Here is a 22,092-nt window from a genome sequence, read left to right on the forward strand (position 1 = left end):
TTATTTCTTTGAAAATCTTCTTCTCTACTCCTGGGTATTATTGAAACAAATTGAATACTTAGTTATGATAAGCAAGGGTGACTCTACCAAAATTGTGAAATTCATAGCCCCAGGGCCAAGGGTTCTGGTGCTAGGGCGGGGTTATATAGATCATATAGTGAAAGTGCATTATTTCTTTGAAAATCTTCTTCTCTACTCCTGGATATTATTGAAACAAATTAAATACATAGTAATGATAAGCAAGAGTGACTCTACCAAAATTGTGAAATTCATGGCCCCATGGTCAGGGGTTCTGGTGCTAGGGCGGGGCTATATAGATCATATAGTGAAAGTGCATTATTTCTTAAAAATCTTCTTCTCTACTCCTGGGTATTATTGAAACAAATTGAATACATAGTTATGATAAGCAAGAGTGACTCTACCAAAATTATGAAATTCATGGCCCCAAGGTCTGGTTCTGGTGCTAGGGCGGGGCTATATAGATCATATAGTGAAAGTGCATTATTTCTTTGAAAATCTTCTTCTCTTCTCCTGGGTATTATTGAAACAAATTAAATACATAGTTATGATAAGCAAGAGTGACTCTACCAAAATTGTGAAATTCATAGCCCCAGGATCAGGGGTTCTGGTGCTAGGGCGGGGCTATATAGATCATAGAGTGAAAGTGCATTTATCTTTGAAAATCTTCTTCTCTACTCCTGGGTATTATTGAAACAAATTAAATACATAGTTATGATAAGCAAGAGTGACTCTACCAATATTGTGAAAATCATAGCCCCAGGGTCAGGGGTTCTGGTGCTAGGGTGGGGCTATATAGATCTTATAGTGAACGTGCATTATTTCTTTGAAAATCTTCTTCTCTACACCTGGGTATTATTTAAACAAATGAAATACATAGTTATGATAAGCAAGGATGCCTCTTCCAAAATTGTGAATTTCATGGCCCCAGGGCCAAGGGTTCTGGTGAAAATATTCTTTTCTGCTTCTGGTTAAAAAGCAAAGAAGCTAAATGTATAGTTATGATGAGCAAGAGTGTTTATTTCAGAATAGTGAATTGCATGACCCCTGGGTCAGATGTGCTGGTGTAAGGGTGGGGCTCTTGATAATATAGTGAAAATGCATTAATTCTATTAAATAATCCTGTCTGCTCTTAGTGTTAAGCAGATAAACAAAGTGATAACTTATGATGAGCAAACTTCTGGTCCCAGGGTGAGAGGCTCTGGTGTTTCTCGCTTGGGAAGGGGGGGGGGGTGTATTGATAATATAGTGAATCTGTAGTAAAAATGCATTATTTCTTTAAAAATCTTCTCTGCACCTGGGCATATCAGAGGCAAAAAGAGTAAAAGTTTTAATAAGGAAGAGTATTTTTACCAGATTTTTTAACATTTGGACCATTTGGTCAAGTGTTCTGGTCCTGGCCAGGGCTCTATTCATTTGTATTCTACTGAGACGAGTTATTCCCCTTTGCCATTTACTTTTGATAATTAAATACTGTAAATAATGTATTTGAAAGGTTAATAGAATAAGAGAATTATGCAAGAATTTTTATTGTATAATACAAAAAGTACTTTCATAGTTTTAATGTTCAGGTAGACTTGTAATGAAATATATGGAGATAACGAACAGTATTCAATCTCAAAAGTCCATAATCAATACAAAATAGGAGCAGAGCAAACACGGACCTCCAAACATTAGAGGTGGGATCAGGTGCCATGGAGGAGTGAGCATCCCCTGCCGACCGGTCACACCCGCCGTGTGCTCCTTGTCATGATCGGGAAATAACGGAAAAATCCGTCGACAATTCAGTGTTTAAATAATGGCCTAACAATTAGTGTGAAAAACGTCAGTCAGCATTTGACTCAATGATAAATTGTATTTGCTGACAAGGTCATTGTATCGACCATAGAACTTACGAAATGATGACTTTAAACGAGACAGCTGATATTCTTGTTTCATCAACTTATTTGTCAATAATTTACCTCGTTTTAGAAATTGTACATACGTAGAGCATGCTCTTGCGTATCGAATCAACTGAGAGATATATACCCCGTATGCAGGTGATGAAGGTATATTGCTGCATAAGTAAGGGAAGTTGACGATTGAAAAGTTAAAGTCATCACGTTTATCATAAAGCTTGGTTGTTAGATTACCATTAACGTCTTTTTTCAAGTAAAATATCCAAACATGAAACAGATGTGTCAGACTCTGTGGTATCTTTTATCTCAAGTTCACAAGGATATATCGTATCGACATAAGAATGGAAATAGCCATTGTTAATTGACAATACGTCGTCGATATATCTTAATGTCGAGTTGAAGGCCACAGCAAGTGTTTTCTTCTTTTCACGTACAAGATTTTGGACAAATTCTGCTTCATATGAATACAAAAAAGGTCTGCTAATAACGGGGTGCAATTGGTACCCATGGGAATTCCAATAGATTGTTGGAAGACCTGGTCTCCAAAAACCATATCGATATTGTCAATCAGAAACTCAAGCATCTTTTTAATGTCAACTTCAGAGTACTTGTGTGAACAATCAGAATGTTTTTTAACAAAATAATTTTGCAAATGACCAATGACAAGGTAAGTATATTTACGAGTTCCATTTTTATTGAAAAAGTAGCTGTCAATGATATCAAAAAGCCTGGACTTTAATTTATCGTGGGGAATGGTTGTGTACAAAGTTGAAAAGTCGTAAGTTTTTGAGCTGTTGATTTTGGTAAAATCTTGTGATTTCAAATTTTCCAAAAGTTCCTTGGAATTTTTAAGTATCCACATCTGATTTACACCACTTCTCGAATATATTGTTGCACAGTACTCTTGAAGTTTCTCCTTCACCACTGTTAATATCTTAGTGAGGAGTAAAGATAGAGGCTTGGTTGAACATTTACTGGAACCCGCTATGTATCTTTGTTTGTAAGGATTTTTATGAAGTTTCGGAATCCAATATAAATATGGTAATTCAAATTCATTTTGGTTGTTTGGAATATTAAAAATATTCAAAACTGACATATGATTTTGAAGAATTTCTTCCTTAGAAAGGGAACTATGAGTATAAATTGGATTACCACTTGTAGAATTAAATCCAAGTTCCATTAAAATACATTCACTGCGTGAAAAAACACCTTTACAAAACTTTACGTCAAAAGTAAATTTAATTAAAGATATAGAGAATATCAAGGTTACCTTTGTATCAACTTTAATTCAAGTAAAGATGCAAAGATGATCTTTACAATACTAAAATGTAATTAAATTATATCTTTCATATTTACGGATCAGTAAATTTAACATTTTCAACCTTTAAATTTGATAAAAGATGTTCATCTTTGACTAAGGATGCAAAGACCATTTTTACAATACTTAAATGTATTCAAATATCATCTTTCGTATTTACGGAAAAGTAAATTGAATATTTTCAATCTTTTAAACTTGAGAAAAAGATGATCATCTTTGACTAAAATTGCAAAGATGATCTTTACAATACTTAAATGTAATTAAATTACATCTTTCATATTTACGGAACAGTAAATTTAACATTTTCAATCTTTTAAATTTGAGAAAAAGATATTTATCGGTAGACTTTGTACATGATCAGAATGCTTAAGTATTCTGTGTGTGTAATGCGTTAAATACTTGTCAAATTTTGCAACCTCTGTTTGAAAGCACTAAAAATAAGACAGAAACGCACATTTTTAAATAATTCTATTTATTTCAGGATCATTGTCAAAAAAAAAAAAAAAAATAAAAAAAAAAAAGCAAATTAAAAAAAAAATAATAATAATAATAAATGGACCAGGAATACCATTATATAAAAATATTGTTTAAAATTACAATATACATTGAGATAAAAATACTGACAATTATGATTTATGATTTGAGCTACATACAGTTGTTACATTTTTGAAGCCAAACTTGCTTTAAAACCAGTATATTATAAACATATCAATTTAAAAAAAAAAAAACAACCAAAATTACTCTTACCTTATATATATCAATAGATAACTTTTCCTTATATAAAATATTAGACTTGCATTTTTTTAGTATAATAGTGGGCATATACAGTATCAAATGTTCTATGTGCCCAGCAAATGTGCACACGTAGTACCATGTGCAAATATGTAAAAAGAAATAAATGTGTAAAAATAAATGTGCACAAGTAGTACCATGTGCTTCATGTGTCCAGCTTCACACATCGAAACGTGTGTGCTTGACTTCACAAAGCAGTACTACTCATGTGAATATCCTACTAAAATGTAAAAAGAAAAGTGAATGTGTAAAAATAAATGTGCGCAAGTAGTACCGTGTGCTTCGTGTGTCCAGCTTCACACATCGAAACGTGTGTGCTTGACTTCACAAAGCAGTACCACTTGTGTGAATACCCTATAAATATGTAAAAAAAAGAAAAGTGAATGTGTAAAAACAAATGTGCGCAAGTAGTACTGTGTGCTTCATTCGTCTGGCTTCACACAAATGAAATATCCATGTATTCGGTCACTGTCAAAATTACAAAACAAAACTCAAACAATATGTGCTTGATTTCATATACAAATCCACCTAAATTACAAATACAAGATATCAAGTAGTAGAAAATTTAAAAAAAAAAAAACATTCAACAAAGAAACCTTTCTCGTGGCATTACAACAATAACATTTTTGCCTCTTATTTTATCAAATGCTTACACAAATTTTGCTTTGATTCGTTGAACTGGTATATATGTAGATGGTCCTTCTGCATCATATACGTTGCTGTGCCATGCTTCCACAGGCTTTCCATACTGCTTGAATGTTTGTTCATCAGGTTTTGAAAACCACTGGACTCTGGCTAACAAATGAACATAAGACTTTTCACCAATAACAACATTATGTACAATCAGTTTTTGTATTTGTCCAGGCCTTGGAGTAAGTTCCATATCATCATATGAACATATCTGTCCATCTTCCTTGTGCCAGTATGCGATGATCATAGACGATCTGCTGCTCCTTCCCATTTTGACACCAAGGACAGAACCAAAAATATCAACATACTTAGCAGATCTACAAGTGTTACAAACATTCATGTTTCTCATTTCTTCAGATGAATACAAAAAATTGTACATGTTTTTCAAAAAATTCAACATCTCTCTCAGTTTTTCAAAGTTGAAATCTTAATGCCATCAAATGATTCTATGACCTAAAAAACTGAATCAATACGTACATCTTTAGAACACATTTTCACAAAGTCATAATTTACACCTTTATTCATTTCATTTAATGTACCTTTGTTTCTATCATCATAGATGACATGTAGTTTTTGAAAATCAGGTCCAAAATTTTCCTCGGTATATTCAAATTCATTGCATAGCATATCTTCACAATAATTATATTTTAAAAATTTTCTTATTAGCTGTATTTCTATATCTCTCTTGTTTGTTGGAATAGAGCCCAAAACACCATTTTCACGCTCGAAACTACACAGCCAAAATGAGTAAACAGGCCCAAAATCATATATACACTTGTTTAGATGTTCATGCATGTGCATATTTGGTGTAACACTCTGACAACCGAATACTTGTTCTACTTTTCTACAAAATGAAACCAATAACAAGTGTGCCACTTTGACATTGTTTCTGGACAAATATCTTGTACAAAGCAATTTGCAAGCAATAACAAACTTTCTCCAATATTCTAAATGATCAACAGGTAAAATTCCATTCAGTGCAAAAATAGAAAAAAGAATTGTCCAATTTTTGTATTGGTCAGCATTAAAAGAATCAAAACTGCTGGCAAATTTTTGTGGCAATTTCCCTACTTCAGATGGACATTGGACATCTTCCATTTGTTTTTGAATTTCATTGAAATGTTCAGGCAATAAAACTTTACTATCTTTCCAACGTATTAACATGCGTTTTGCAGTTCCCAAAAACAAGTTGTGCATTGGATCTATGATTGTCATCCTTACAGGATCAAAGTAATCCAACTCTAGTAAAACTGAATAACGTACTCCGTACTCCTTCTCTAATCTTTCCCTATTTGTTTTTGTTTTACACTTTACTATCCTTTTAACAGCTTCTTTATGAGATTCTAAATTTCTTAATTCCCATGAAGAAATATCAAAGCCCCCATAATTCTTCTCTCCAACCCCTCCCTCAAAAGTTTTGGTACACTTGTTAAACCCTTTTGTGGCGGAATGGCCTAAAAACCCACATAATTTTCTGCTGGCAGGAATATCACAACCTACACATATCAAAGCTAGTTTAAATAAAACTGGATTTTGTGGACACTTAAAGCTGTTCAGAACAAAACCATTCCATGCAGTTTTTAGTTCTTCTACAAGTGGTTCAATAAAGGAATTTGTTGGTGGTTCAGACTTCATATCAGGGATAAGCCCAACAAGAATAATGTTTTTTTTCTTAAATCTTTCATGCCGTGGCAAGTTTAAAATAGTAAGGTAAATTGCACCAACAGAGTAATTTGTATATTTAAATGGTTGAAACCAGTCAACATTTAACATGACTCCATAATTCCGTTCTTCAGTAAAAAAAAATATAAACTCTACCATTAAAATCTCTCCAAACATCACCATCATATATATCAATCATTATATCCTCTGGTACAATTCTGTTTCGCCATGCTTCACATTGATCTTCAAAACCCTTCCTATTAACTAGAACTTTAAAACTTTCTTCCAAACTTTTGTAGCAAAAAGGTTTTTTTGCAACTAATTTTTTTTACCATTTATATTTACAAATTTCAAAAGTAGTTCACCACATGGTCTACGAAAATGAGCAAGAGAGTGATTTGGAAAAACAACATTTCTACATTGTTTTGATGTTTGTACACCTTCAACTACTTCTATACAATCTTCAAATTCATAAGTAGCATAACATTTTGGACAAACAACTAACTTTCTGAAATTGTCATTCTCAAAACAGATAAACTTGTTAGTTGGTACAGAGTTGATGGGAATTTCTTGAACAACTCTGAAGCAAATTCAGAGGTAGAGGAGACAAAATACAATAATGATCTAAAAAACAATAACAAATATTCAAAAGCTCGATCAGACACATGAAATAGAGCTTGCCATCTGAGCAACTTTAAAAAAAAAATACACTAAATACTGATCATGAGCAACATATGTCATTTGATCATCTGATGAATAATCATCTTCTAACAATCTATCCACAAATAACAATTCTTCCTCATTGTCGGAGGAGTCTGAAAAATTTTCATAAAAGCACACTTCATTATCCTCAGAATCTGAATATTGTGGCAAATTTACATCACAATTTACACCACAAGTGCCTTGATCTTTTGCGTCAGGGCTTGCTAAAGATGATGTTTGTTGCACGGGCTCTGTAACTGTTTCTTGATTTGGGATACACGTATGTCTACTCAGATGTCTGGCAGTGTACTCCTCATTGCATTGAGAACAAGTTTTTCGTTTCCTTTTTTTTGATTGTTGGCTCCATTAAAACTTGTATTCTTCATCAAGAAAGACTATCCTCTCTGAAATGTAATAAATATGTTATTTTAGCTTTCTAAGATACAGGGAAGTGTTTCATGGAAAACACTTTACTCAGAAATCTTAAAAAATACTATTCTGCCCAACGGTTGGGTTATCAATAGTTCAGTAAATTTTTAAATTCTCAATGTTGGATTTTAAAACGCAATTGTCGAAAAACAAACCTGTTAAAAAATCAAATGGGTGTCATTTGAAATGTCGAGACACTTGAGGTGGCAGTTATATAATTCGTTTAAAAGCCCTATTCATTAATGTGCAAATAAACTACATCATCCCATGAAATTTTCATAATCTCTTATTTTAGGAAACAACAACATTGTTGTTTTCTTTTGACATATATCTGACTGTAAAGCATTTTAATTGAATCATCCATATAATCAAGGCCTTTTCAACAGCGCTCACGAACATTTCTGTTGGAGGTACATGTATAAGAAATTTTGGCGAGTGCTCTCGAACACTCGCTCTGTTGAACAGGCCTCAGATGTAATGCCCGAATGATGGAATTGTTTTGATACTAATTATATGCACAATTAGTCTAGGTATCACAGTTTGCACAGACTTAAGCCCACACATAAATATTCCATGTAGTGTTGGGAAATCGGAAAAAAATCGGAATTGATTATCTGTAATAATCGGCTGAGCATAATAGATTAATAAATCAATTATTATAGAAATTTTTAACTTAAATGAAAAAAATACAAAAGTTAAACTTATTCAGATTTAAGTTCAGACTTAAAAAAAAAATCATTTCTATGTGCAGCAGTCTTTGAAATTATTTTTCTTTAAAATTATACAATTTCCAATTTCAAGGTGTTATGTATGGCTGTTTAATAAATTTGAATTCCCTTTACCAATTAAGGAACACTTTGTACTGAGTTAACAGACAAGTTTTGATTAGAAAAACTCTTCATAGTTTGTGAGCATACAACGAAAATTACCATGTCCGTCCACTGTTTTGACCACACTAGGCCCACAACAATCTTTCACCTTTTCTTTGGCTTTGTCCAGGAGAATCTTTGATGCCACATATTTCTTAAAATCTTTAAAGAATGGATCTTTAGTCATATCGCTATGGTCTCTTTATGGAAAAAAAGAAACATCCTTCAAGATTTTTTTTATTTATAGCATTTCCCTAGTTTTAGCCTGGATTAATATCCTTTGATATTAAATCCAGTTGAAAAATTTTATTAAAAAAGGGGGTAGTTGAAAACAATGGAATTAAGTCTTTCTACATGTAATTCTGCAAACTTTTCCTTTGCTTTGTTTTTTGTCTAATATCATTAAAATGTATTTGAAATTTTCTTAATTTCAAAAAGATCTTAAATTTGAAGAAAAAAAGCTGATAAATATCTGGATGAACTAGAACTGTCCAAAAGGGACAAATACCCCCGCTGGATTTTTCAGAGAAGTTACCAAATCACTAATGTTTTCTAGATGTGAGAGGTGCAATTTGCTTAAACATTTAGAGTGAAAAATTAATTACTCATTATATTTTTTTAATGAATGAAACTAAGGTGCAGCCTAATAAAACATCAATACTAATAATTACAGTGTTTTTTATTACATTGAAAAATAGTTTGCAACTATCTGTCATCTTTGTGAGACACATGACACTCTGCAAATTGATTGTTGAAAAAAAATATCATAATTAATTATACAAAATCAAATTGATCTTAATACCTTTATATCAACCTCATTTTAAAAATAAAAGGCTGGTTCCAGTAACTATGTATTTTGACAGACATAAATTACAATTAAGAGACTTAGACAACAGAGATCTTTATTTCTTTCTGCCCAATTCCCAGGAGATATAGATAAGACCTGCTTGATCAGAGATGCCCTAACAGCTACCCACACTGAACTCATTAATTAATCTTTAACTGGATGATGTCCACTCATTACTCCCAAGGGACAAATGGATTTACACTATCTGCTGTGTAATGTAAAAACTGTTTTTAATACTTTGTGATTATTTTTTAATTCTAATGAGTAGTTTTAAGCTGTAGTTCACATTTTTGAACAGATGTTCTAGATTCTATGTCTCAAACCTTAGACATGAACCCAAAATGACTAAGTCAATAAAAATTAAAAAAAAACACCTGTAAAATGCAGAAAAATTATCAAATAATGTTGAAAATACCAGGTGCACATCTTCATACATGGTAAATAATACGTGTACAAATTTTCATATAAATCTATGCAATAGTCTCTGGGAACAGATCTGGACAAAACTACATAATAAAAATGAAAAAAAAACACCTGTAAAATGCAAAAAAATTATCCAATCATGATGAAAATACAAGGTGCACACCTTCACATGGTGAATAATAAGTGTACAAATTTTCAGACGAATCCTTGCAACAGTTTTCAAGAAATGGTCTGGGCAAAATCTCGTCTACAGACAGACGGACAGACAGGTGGACATGCTGATTCCAATATACCCCCCCCCACTAAACTTCGTTTGCGGGGGGTATAAAATTTTCTTTATAGCTGTCGATGCATAGTGATACAGAAACATGACATCTAAGTAGTAATTGTTTAAGGTGTGTGATATCCAAAGGAGTCTGAACATATTTACATTTTATTAATTAATAATTTTCACTACAGTGTTCTTTTAAAAAAAAAAACTTGAAGTCAGATTAAATAACATTTTATGATGAAATAAAACCTAGCTAAAAAAAAATATCGAATTGCAGCATGACATAAATAATTTTATTCTTGTTATTTGTGGTTTAAGTTTAAAGAATTTAAAATTTTACTAAGAACTTTCACATTCATGGCCAATTTTAGAATCCCAGATTTGATAGACATATTATTATTATTATTTTTTTTACCTTAAATGAGAATGCAAAGTATCACTTATTTGATATCAAATGGGATTTTAATTACTGCATCCCTGCAACCAGTACAAAACTTTGGTGGCATTAACTGTCACGTGTTGCATTAATTTATCTGTCTTGAAGATACAAACTTTTGTCAAATAATCCTTGCCTAGATTTTCAGAACTAAAGCTATGAAAATGGCTCAATACAGAAAAAATATTACAAATTTATTTATTCAATAAAATGGACTGCACTATTTATGAAATTAAACAAGAAACTTCAATATATCAAAGTTTAGAATTTTAGAATTTTTCACCAATAAACTAAGAAAAACTGAGCCATTAAATGTTACAATAGGCACTGCTGAATACTGGCCACCTGAGAAGTTACTGATAAAACCCTGACACTACATAGTAATTTATTTAGCATTTTGTAATAGAAAGGTTTTTAAGAATTTTTTTACCTGCATATATATTATTAAGGCATTTTTTTCCATCTTACTCAAGTTCTCTCCAATAAACATGAAAGAAATATTTCTACAAATTGAATATGTATTTTTTCTTGATACTAAACGATTAAAAAATTTAAATCCTCAGCCTTTGTAATCTGTAATTATTAACATTGCACCTGATTAAAGACTATGATTGTTCAAAGTCATACCGTCAACATCATCTGCTGATAATGAACTGGAATCAATTGTTTCAATTTCATTTGATGTAATTCTTTGACTCTCATTGTTGTGTCGATTCTTTTTTAAAGTTCGCCTCTTTCTACTTCTTGCTTTGATATTTTCTTTGCTTTTACATTTTTTGCCCATTGATGGATTTTCAAATCTTAAAAGTAAAATGAATGCATGATTAATTTTATGTTATTTATATGTTTATATGTAAATTAAGAAATTATTTTTAACAGAAAAAAAAAATTGATCTTGTGTCTAAATATCCAGGTACTGCCAAGTGCAGATGTCAGTGAGGTATCATATTTGACCACATTGGTCTTTGTATTTGGTAGCAGCAGGGTATTTTTACACACAAGATAATAGCTTTACAACAAAGATAAAGACCTAAAGACCAGCAGGGAGCAACTTTGTTGTCCTTGTAATTTGTCTAATGCATACATAATGAGCCTCTCAGCATGTCAGTATACTATCACTTCAGTGTTCTTTAATTAACAATTAACTCTGAAAACTTTTGCAACTGTTCTCTGTTCATTCTACCCCCTAATACCTTTATCCAACAGAGCTCTCAATTATTGCGGAGACAGGGAAACAAAGTACATCAAAGCATTTATCGCATCCTGCTGCCAAGACGGCACTGCAGGGGTTGAGGTGGGTAGAATTTATGATGTTCTGTGTCATTAGATTTGTATGTAAAATTTATATACAATGAACAAACAATAAAAAGTTGCGTTTTTTTTTTTATAAACTGAAGTTCATAATAATTATTATCCAAAATTCCACTAAGATAAGACACATTGATATGATAATACATTTCAAATTCACACTTTAAAAACATGATTATCAACAGTTTATAAATGCAAAAGATGAAGCCCCTGCTAATGAATTCATACCATGCATACAGGGTTGAATAAAGTATGAATATATTATAAATAAAGTAAGTGATACACATTATATGTGTTATAGATATTCAATTTTTTAGGTGAGAGGGTTATTGGAGAGAAAAAATCCTGAGATAACAGATTTGGACCCCTGTCTGTGCCCCCCCCCCCAAAAAAAAAACGAATCCATTACTGAAACACAATTTTAACAAGTTATCAGATTCATTTAAGTTTCGTAACTATACATATGAGTTGATATTTAAAATACACTATATATGTAGACTAGGCTGTGTCAATATATCGATTAATCAATAGGTATCGATATTCAGGAATGTATTGTATCCAAAAAAATAACTTCCAATACGTATTGGGCAGGCATGCAGTTTTTCTTTTAATTGTGTGAAAAAGGTAGGAATTTCAGTCAACAAAGATTTTTTAACTGTTTTTAATTAAAACTGGTCAATAATGAAACATTAAGGAGATAGCACACCCTAAATAACTATTACAAAATACATAGACAACTATATTTTAACATGTTAGTTTTACAGTCATTAAAAGTTTAAATTCGAAGTGTACTTTGTAAAGACAGTGAGACATGAACTTCCAATCTGATGATAAAACACAAGAGTTTTTATCAAATTTATGTGTTAGTTCAATGTTTGATAGACTTCTTAAAAAATCCAATATATCGCATTTCGCTTTATCGAATATTGTATAGTATTGTATCGAAATATTGCTCAATACACAGCCCTAATGTAGATCTAGACCTAATACCTCCCCTCCCCACTCCCCCAAAATAAGGTCAGAATATTCCATTTGAAAATATGTACACTGTATACATATCTATATGATATATGTGTAAATAATTATACAAAACATTTTTGAATTACTTACGGTTGACGTAGATTAGATGTATTTATATATGGCTGAACTTCTTTCAGGAACTTTGTTATGTTCTTTGTTCTTGAATCTAATCAGTGTTGAGCGCGCAAAATTTTGTGAACCTAAGTGGAATTAGTAAATTAATCGTTGTTGAATTCGCTGATTTCTCGATGACTGTTTTTATTATTTTAATTTATGGACCAAAAACCATCTGACTTTCAAAAGAGAAACATATAAAACTCCATTTTATTTCAAATATTTAACGAAAGTTTGTTTAAAAAAAAAATGGACAAGAACAAGAATAAAATCGAAACGCGAACCAATAAACGAACGCCTGTTTGGTACTGCCAAATATGGAAAGAGATGCTGACAGCCAATCATAAGTCGGAGAAGAAAAGGCGCTCCGGCATAAATGCGGCCTATCACAATTTCAAAATTGAGATGCGAAAATGTCGAGCGTGGACATGGACTTTAGTGGCCCTGAACAAGAAAACGAGAGTCAGGACAGTTTACATTTAGAGTTAGAAGAAACGGAGATCGACTCCCTAGAATGTAGTGATATTGATAGCACGACAATTACCCCACTGAAAAAGAAAAAGAGCCGGGGCGCAGTCAGACGTGTACGTGTCCTAAGGCCACTGTCTCCAAGTGATGCTGGGTCGGAATCTGACTCAATTCTGGTAAGAAATTTCTTTTAATAAAAACTCTAGATACACACTATGCGATGCAAATGTACATTTCTTTTAAACAACTGAAAAATTGGTAGATCTATTTTTGTTCAACCCACACTGTGACGCACCCTTTTCTTTGTTATACTTTACCCCCCCCCCTTCCTTTTTTTTTGGTTATCTTTGCCAACTCGATACGTACAGCTTTGTTGCATTAGCTTTGCTTCAAATTTTTCTTTTAATTTAATGTCCATTTCATTTTGCATGGATCTCAAATTTACTTGCCATTTATGTTTAATTTGTGTTGAGACAACAAAAATTATACAGCCTCTGCTTTAAAATACAGTATTTGTTTTTAAAATATGTCAACGAAAGTCACTGAACACACCCAGATGTTTGCAATTGCAACAGTTTAAATAAACCATGATAAAGAACCTGAAAATTTTATAAATTTTTGATTGACCCTTCACAGGGGTCCATGTAAATCAATATTCATTCTTACCCAAGCCAAAGTAAAGATTGGGATGGTCTTGAGGGCCCTCAAACTCTATGTATATTGTTGGTTTGTATTTTTGGTAGCAGTTAAAATTGAATTGTTGAAAATAAAGTGGAGACAGCATTCAACATCCTAAATATTGCTTTTGAAGAGTAGAAACCATTGCAATTGCCAAAAACTAAAGGGGAGGTTGGGTGTTAAATATAGCTAAAAGGGATCTCAACTTTCTTGTAGTGGTGGGAAGGGGAAACACATTACCGGTACTTACAAAGGGAGTGAGGGCAGACCCATTTAGCCTCCATGCACTTTGCATTTCTTTTTTACAAATATATGGAGGGTTATATTTAGGTTTCTGTATTTGTCCATCTATGAGACAGCTTTTATGCAAGTCTATAGCATATCATACACCTATTTTTTTTCTTTTATTACAAGAATACCAAAGAAAAGCTTGTACAGAGTTCAAGGAATAAAGAATATGAGCCTGAACAGACTCCATCAACTTTTGGCAAGGTAATGAACTAAAGATGAATGTGTAATATATATATATATATATATATATATATATATATATATATATATATATATATTACATATATATATATATATATATATATATATATATATATATATATATATATATATATACGAGGGCTGTTCGAAAATTATTGAGACAAATACTTTTATTCCACAAAGGACAGAGATAAATTCATAAAAATTCGTCAACGTTTTTCAAAGAACACATAAAACAAATGTACAAAATTTCTACTTTATAGGATAATTAAATAAGTTCCGGTGAAATTATAAACAAGCATATGTCTATTGACCTGGAGCAGCATCGCTACGTCATTTTAAAGTCAGGTCAGCCGATACATGTATATTCTCATTGTGAAATGATCAGGAAGCGTTCAATCTACTTTTTCTGTCATTACATATAACATTTCAAAAATCAAACTGTATTTTATCATTCTTAATCGATTCTTTAAAAAAAATTGAAAAAATAAAACGTGTGCTGTTGCTACCCCAGTGTAAAATATACACAAAGTGTCAAATACAGGTTGACTTAGCATCATGCAGTACCGAGTTATGCAACGCGGGTCAACGTTATTTAGTCCGTAATAATTGATGATCGTCCGAAGCTTTTGTTTTTATTCTGGTTGAATTATTTGTCTGAAAATAATATATACCAATGCAAAAATTAACCCTTAGACATGTTTTATTGCATTGTTGTTGTTTTAGCAGGTCGTTTAATCTGGACAAGAGTTCTCAATACCGCTACACAAAATTTTAGGTATGATTGCTGCTCCGCCTTGACGTCAAAATCCGTTTTGTCGTCGTTATCAGATTGCTATACCGCGCGTAAAGTTTTTAATGATCTCCGTATTTCTGATCGAAATTCTAACAAACTTGCACAAAATGAAGTCAAAGTTAAATTGAAAAATTATATACATAATTTGAATTATTTTCGTTCTTACTATGGGTCCACTGGGAGTTGGTGTTACATATTTTCAATATCCGATTTCGTGACTGCGCCGGGTACCCCTACCATTGACACATTAATATATCATTGAAAAGAAGAAGTAAAATATTTTTAAAATATTTCTTGTTTTTATTACTTCTTAGAGTTTGTCAAACGTATATGCAAATTTTCATCGAAAAACGTTCATTAGAAAGAAGAATATACACAATGTCTCAATAATTTCCGAACAGCCCTCGTATATATATATATATATATTGAGTGAATATTTTGTTTATGGAAAAGTTAAAATCCTCTTTTCAAAAATTGAATATAAAATAGCATATCAATTAAGGACCCTCTCTACATTAGTGCAAAATGTTTTTGGACATTGAGAAAATTATAGTAAATAAAGGTGTAAATATTGAGCCTATCTATTTTTTTTTTTGGGGTATATGGTACATGGCATTTACCCCCAGAAAAAATGTTCAAACACAACACAGTATCAGTGAACAGAAATCACTATTGTTTACTTCCATGGAGAAAATACATGTAAATAACCTGTTCAATTTATCTTGGCCTTTTAAAATGTTAAAAATACTTGAATTGATTACAAATTGAGTAATATACTGTAATTATCAATTTAGGCCATAAAAAATAAATTCCTTAATCCTAGATTCTCATCCCCGCCCACCCCAATTTTTTACCCCTGCCTTGATTTTTATTTGTTTTTCTTTGTCTTGATTCTGATCGAGATCGGTATTCAACTACCATTCAACTTTCGTCTTAAATCCCACGAATGTCGGCATGATTTTGACAGCTGACAAGATCATGAAGATGGTAATTGCTGTATGTATTAAACAAGGATCACTGGTTGTGAAAGATTGGTTATGTGTATTGGGAAATATGCATATTTAAATTGACCTCTACTACGACCTTCATTCTGGCATTATAGATAAATCTGCACCGATTGATCAGGTTGACAAAAAATCTGCACAATGGAAAAAATATAATAAAATCCGCCCACCCGCCTCGATTTTTCAAAAAATTTGGACGAGAATGTAGGAATTTTTTTTATTATGGCCTTATTAGAATTTAGATCTAAGGGCAGATCACTCTAACTGCAGAAAAATACCAAAGATTTAGAACTCTTTAGTGTGCAGTGTAGAGAGGGTTCTTGCAGTGTAGAGAGGGTTCTTAACTTTAGAAATGATTGAAATTTGCAACAGACTGGGGTCAATTTAAAAAAAAAAACATGTTTATGTTTAGAAATTAAGAATGGCTACTCTGAGGAGATCTGCAAGAAAAAGACCAAGTGATACAAGAGCAATCCTGCAAGAGTCAGACAAGGAAACTGATGCTGACACTCCATCCTCCCTGTGGGCAGTATGTACTCATTTCTATTCTGGTTTCATTAATTTTAGCCTTAATTACATTCAACATTGCATTTTCTTTGATAAATGAAGTATTGTAATTCATTAAAAAAAAGCAAGTGTCTGACTGTCATAAGTTGGAAAAGTACATTTCTAAATATGTGTGACCTTTACCGAGTATTTTATGTATTTATTAAATTATGCTATCGATTTCAGGAAAGCAGCAGCACTTTTCAAGTTAAGGAATACGTCCGTTATGTGTATTCAAAAAATGGTCAAGATCTATTAAGTGTATGCCCTTGCGAAAAGGCGATTTCATGAGGCACCTCGGCGTGAAACAGGCACACTCTGTAGACAAAAACACGGTAGAATTAATTCAATACATTCTCCCGATATTTTTTAAATAATGGTACTAAACAAACGTTTCAGATTTGTAATAATGGTCTACCTAAGATTTGCAAATAATATTCTGTTTAATAATAAAGTGCATTTTTCACTGTGAAAAAATTACTTCATCCGCCTCTCACTGCACATAAAATGCGTCAAACTTTACCATGATGACGTCATGTCGACAAGTACATTGCGATCAGTGACTTGTTTATATCTTGTTGTGTGGGATTTAACTAGCGACAAAAATGAATGCAGTGGTAAGTGTTGATGTAGTTCATTACTCTTATGCAGTTTAGATTCGCAAATTATTTCATTTTCTGTTATTGTGAGGAATTGCTATATTTGTGTGATGTCACAGTAAACTTTTCCCGTATAAATTAGGCCCCGCCTCCTTTATGCAGCCTTAACAGCTGTCAGTTCTAGATTCTATGTCTTAAACTTACATAAACCCAAAATGACTAAGTCAATAAAAATGAAAAAAAAAAAAAAAAAAAAAAACAGTAAAGTGCAGAAAAATTATCTAATTATGATGAAAAGAGCAGGTGCACACCTTCATATGGTGAATTATAAGTATACAGATTTTCAGACAAATCCATGCAATAGTCTGTGAATACAGGTCCGGACAAACTCTCGTCTACAGACGGACTGACATGGTGATTCCAATATACCCCCTTAACTTCGTTTTCGGGGGTATAACAAACTACCAAGGTTTGCAAGAGCTTTCCATGCCAGAAAAATGAATAAACCAGATGAAGACATCCATAAGCAAGTCAGTAATTGTCAGAGGGTACGCAATGAACAAGATGGGGGAATCAGAATTTCCGAATACTCGACGGTAGGTGTACTGTAATGCTTCTACTTATCTTTTCTTTTTCTATGCTTTTTGTGTCACCAGCTTAGACATATAGGAATACTTTAATAGGAATCACTTCATTTGGCATCTATCTCGAGAACTGTTAGAGATAATAGATTTGATAATTTGCATGTGTATTGCTTCCACTTTGGCTTTAATACTCTGGTTACTGACCTCATGAAACTTGAACTTTACCTTTGACATACTTTGTAAAATAGTTTATAGTGCTGATATTCAGCACATTTTTGTCCTTTTATAGGTAAGTCTATCCCGTTTAGCCATTTAGCATGTACACTGCTCGTCTTTAAACATGATAAAAAATACCATGTTACAGTCCATTGAACTTTAACCTACTCTGCCAAATATACTACATGTATTTCTTACCTGTAATATTCATATATAAAAATGAGAAAGACAAAAAACGACGCACACCTACATTTTACATCCATTTAATTCAATACTAATGGCAATTTGGCAATAAGATCTTTGTTGAATGCAAAGAACAGTTCAATGTTAATTGACTGATAATTTAAATACAAATGTTAATTACCCAAATTTTCAGCTCTTTAAATAAGGGGGGGGGGGGGGGTTAGACGATATTTTCCATTGAAATCGGGCTTTAAAGCATCAGCACATTTTAAAATATTCTTGGATATGAATAAATGTTCCTTAAATCTTTTCTCATGTTTTACGTATATAAAAGTAAACATATGTAATTGATAAAATACAAACTTTAAGTTGTAAACCCCTTCAAAAATTTGTTTGTCGCTTTTTGTCTGTAAGTATATGTTATCCCTGTAAAACACAAAAAGCTTTGGTATAAATTTGTGAAATAATCGTAAAAAGGAGTTTTTGTTTCACGGAGGGGGGGGGGGGGGGTTAGATGTTTCAAAAAAAAATTCCCTTTTCCGTTTATTTCTATAGTGAAAAACACATTTACGGGTATTGATCTTTGTTATTTTGAATTTTGGCACATTTTGTTGAAATAGGACAGTCGTATGCGTTCTCTATGCATGCGCAGTTTCTAATGTCAGTCGTCATTTTTATTAATATACAGAGGAGTTCCACAAGAAAATAAGGAAGTTGTTTGATGTTTTACATGCTGAAAAACACTTGGATTTATATATAATAATTTGACTTAAACGCCAAAGAAATAAAGTGTGCAAGCATTATACCATGCATGGCTGCGAAATCGTGAATGTTTACATTTTTTACATTACAGTGACCTACCCCAATTGTTTACAAATGACGGATACTCGGTAAGCTTATATATGCTTGTTCCAGAGAACTTCTTAGTGATGTAACTGTATGTCGAGTCCAATTTTTTTAAGTTGATAAATTGAACGGATTGAAGTGTTACGGATGTGTTAAATGAGACAGTGTCTGTTTACAAAGTCAAGGGACCGAAAGATGTCAACATTGTGTATCGGGAGTTGGCATGTGAGGAGTTACGCTACGTATTTTGGCAACAGAGGTTCTTCAGGTGAATTATTCAATGTCACTGGATTTCTATGGTTAATTTCTTCGGAATCAGTGGAGGTACTGGAACAAATCAACGTCATCTAGATTTGTTACTGGCAGCCATCCAACGCCACCTGCCGACGTTCCTGATAATCAATATGAAAGGAAACGACCTGGACAGTGACGAAGACATTTCCGAGTTAGCTGTGATGAAACTTGTTTTAATCTTTCAAACTCTGTAGAATGGATTTTCCATTCAAAGAATAACTGTCATTAAACTCTTTACCAAGGGAAGGAACTAGGCGCATTAGCACTGCAGTGTGTAATGCTCGTGTTGTAAAAGCTAATGTAAGTATAAAGGAACAGTGTGCCATATGCAATCTTGTTTACTGGCGCTTACGTGTATTTACCAAGTGTTGTCAATATTTATTCGGATGGTGTCAACATGATCTTAAAGGGGATGCGGATGTATTTTCGCTGAGAGAGATTCTGTTGACCCAACAAACTTATATATCTTTGGTATAACCATGATATCAGGTGCTTCTGGCTTAACCAAAAAAAAAGCTGTTTTGCTTAAGTTTTGTTTATTATGCACAACTTATTTGTCATCTTATCTTTGTAATTTTTAGTTAAATATGATTTATTGTAATTTAAGTGATTTGATATACTAATCGTTTGTTTTGCATTTTATAGCTACCAGTATCATCTTCAACTATCTGAAAGTTAACACAGGTTCTGCTTTAAGCTTTGCGGTTCCTAAAGGCATAATTCCATTTTATGCTTGTAAAGCCTTGTATTCCTATATAATGGGCTTTGCTAGGGTTTTACTGACTACTATTAAATGTAGTAAAGTGATCATTTAGACCAATCACCTATGGCTGCATATCACCACAAGTGTTCTGGCCTTGTCGGTCTAACTCACGTTTAGCAGCACTGGCTGCATATTACCACAAGTGCTCTGGCCTTGTCGGTCTAATTTACATTTAGCAACCTGGGTGAATATCACAAGTGCTCTGACCTTGTTAATGTACTGAATATACTGTAGAGGCACAGGCTTCGTAATTACCACAAGTGCTCTGGCCTTGTTAATTTATTGAATCTACATTAGAGGCATTGGCTCCATATTACCGAAAGTGCCCAGGCTTGCTTGGTATGATTCACAGATAGCTGCAGTGGCTATATATCACTACAAGTGCTCTTGCGTTGTTGGTATGAACATTATCAGAGTTGGAAGTGTTCTGTCTAATACTCAGGCCTTATTCATGCTTTGCCGTTAGATCTAGGAATTATACGTGCCATGAATGTTCGCTATCGAAAATATTTCATGCGCCATTTATTGACTGGTATTGAAACATCTTCCAATGCCTCTGTTAGATTATGCTCATTGGATCTCGCGGTCCTGGAACGACACAAAATCGTCGACTATTCAGTCTAGTTTTGCCGCAGCGGGAATCCCCCTCCAGGGCCCCGATGACTCGGACAGTGACGACATTCCTTTAGCACAGCTGAACAAAGGGCACGTGGCCCCTGGTTTTGCAGAAAATTCAATGAAAGATTTCGAAAATACTAAGAATGACATTACCATTCAGGAAATTTATGACGAAGAATGGGAGAAACAGATTATGAGACGAACGTAAACAATCATTACATGTAGAAAACAATTCAAGCGACGAAAACAATGACGAGCCCGACGAAACTGACTTGCACGAATTATACTGATGTGCTCGATTGTTTAACTAAAATCGAAAACTTCGCAAAAATTCACTATGATGACCACCTAGCTATCATACAAGATTTAAAGTCATGGACCGAAAACAAAATTATTGCAGTCGAGTCAAAGACATGCCAAACCACTATTGATTATTTTTTCAAAGAGTAACTGCTACGTTTCTCTATGTGTGAACTATCAGACGTTATATGTACATTATATGAATAGATTTTACTTGACTTAATCTTCAATTCTTGCTATCGGCAATTAGAAAGTTGTATTTGTGTATATAAAAGATTTTGCGTTGAATAAATGTCGAACAATTTATCACTTGGCGGTTACATTTTTATATTAAAAACACACACACACATACCTTCAAAACCTGGTTTGCTTTGTTAATTTATAGTAGATGTCTCTTTAAAATATATGCATCAAACTACATGTATTAACAAAGGGAAATAACTTTCAAATAATTTCCTTCAAATTTTCTTGCATTCCGGATTCTGTCTAATCCGGCCAATTGTACGGAACCAGTCGCGTCCGGTTTAGACACATTATTCTGTATTTTATGATGTTAGTAGATCTTAGATAAATATGGTATAAATGTATTTCAGGATTATTTCATTAGAAGTGTTTGGAATATACTAAGTATTCGAATCATTATTACATTGATTTAATACACTTAATATGTATTTTTTTGCAAATGTCAGTTACCATCTTTGACTCTGTCAAGCATCCTTCAAATCACAAGTAGTTTTTTACTACCTGTAGGCATTGGTAATTATCTTTGTTAATGGTTTTCTCATTCCCATGTGGTCCAGAAAGATCGGACGTTGGAAGGGACTCATGTCAAGACTTCCATAGATTGTTGATAGTCTAAGTCTGTTCGTAGGACTATTAATAATAATTCCACATCAATGTAACTGACA

At 32.8% G+C, this 22,092-nt stretch overlaps 1 protein-coding gene across 1 annotated transcript; it reads left to right on the plus strand.

The window, feature by feature from the left end:
• Nucleotides 1–13,210: 13,210 nt before the first annotated feature.
• On the plus strand, nucleotides 13,211–21,092 carry LOC133179527 (uncharacterized). Its single transcript, XM_061314264.1, has 4 exons — nucleotides 13,211–13,441; nucleotides 14,358–14,435; nucleotides 16,648–16,768; nucleotides 20,830–21,092. The coding sequence occupies exons 1-4, from the start codon at nucleotides 13,211–13,213 to the stop codon at nucleotides 21,090–21,092; spliced, it is 693 nt and encodes a 230-aa protein (XP_061170248.1).
• The last annotated feature ends 1,000 nt before the right edge of the window (nucleotides 21,093–22,092 follow it).

Source organism: Saccostrea echinata, unplaced genomic scaffold, assembly GCF_033153115.1.
Source record: "Saccostrea echinata isolate AGI-Se365-2 ecotype Australia unplaced genomic scaffold, CSIRO_AGI_Sech_v1 ptg000005l, whole genome shotgun sequence".
NCBI lineage: Eukaryota > Metazoa > Mollusca > Bivalvia > Ostreida > Ostreidae > Saccostrea > Saccostrea echinata.

What these genes read in the sequence shown, in the direction of transcription:
- LOC133179527 (XM_061314264.1), top strand. Translation starts at nt 13,211, where the DNA reads ATGTCGAGCGTGGACATGGACTTTAGTGGCCCTGAACAAGAAAACGAG. An exon ending in CGGAATCTGACTCAATTCTG is followed by an intron (nt 13,442 to 14,357) that starts GTAAGAAATTTC and finishes TTTTATTACAAG; the next exon opens with AATACCAAAGAAAAGCTTGT. An exon ending in ATCCTCCCTGTGGGCAGTAT is followed by an intron (nt 16,769 to 20,829) that starts GTACTCATTTCT and finishes TGCCTCTGTTAG; the next exon opens with ATTATGCTCATTGGATCTCG.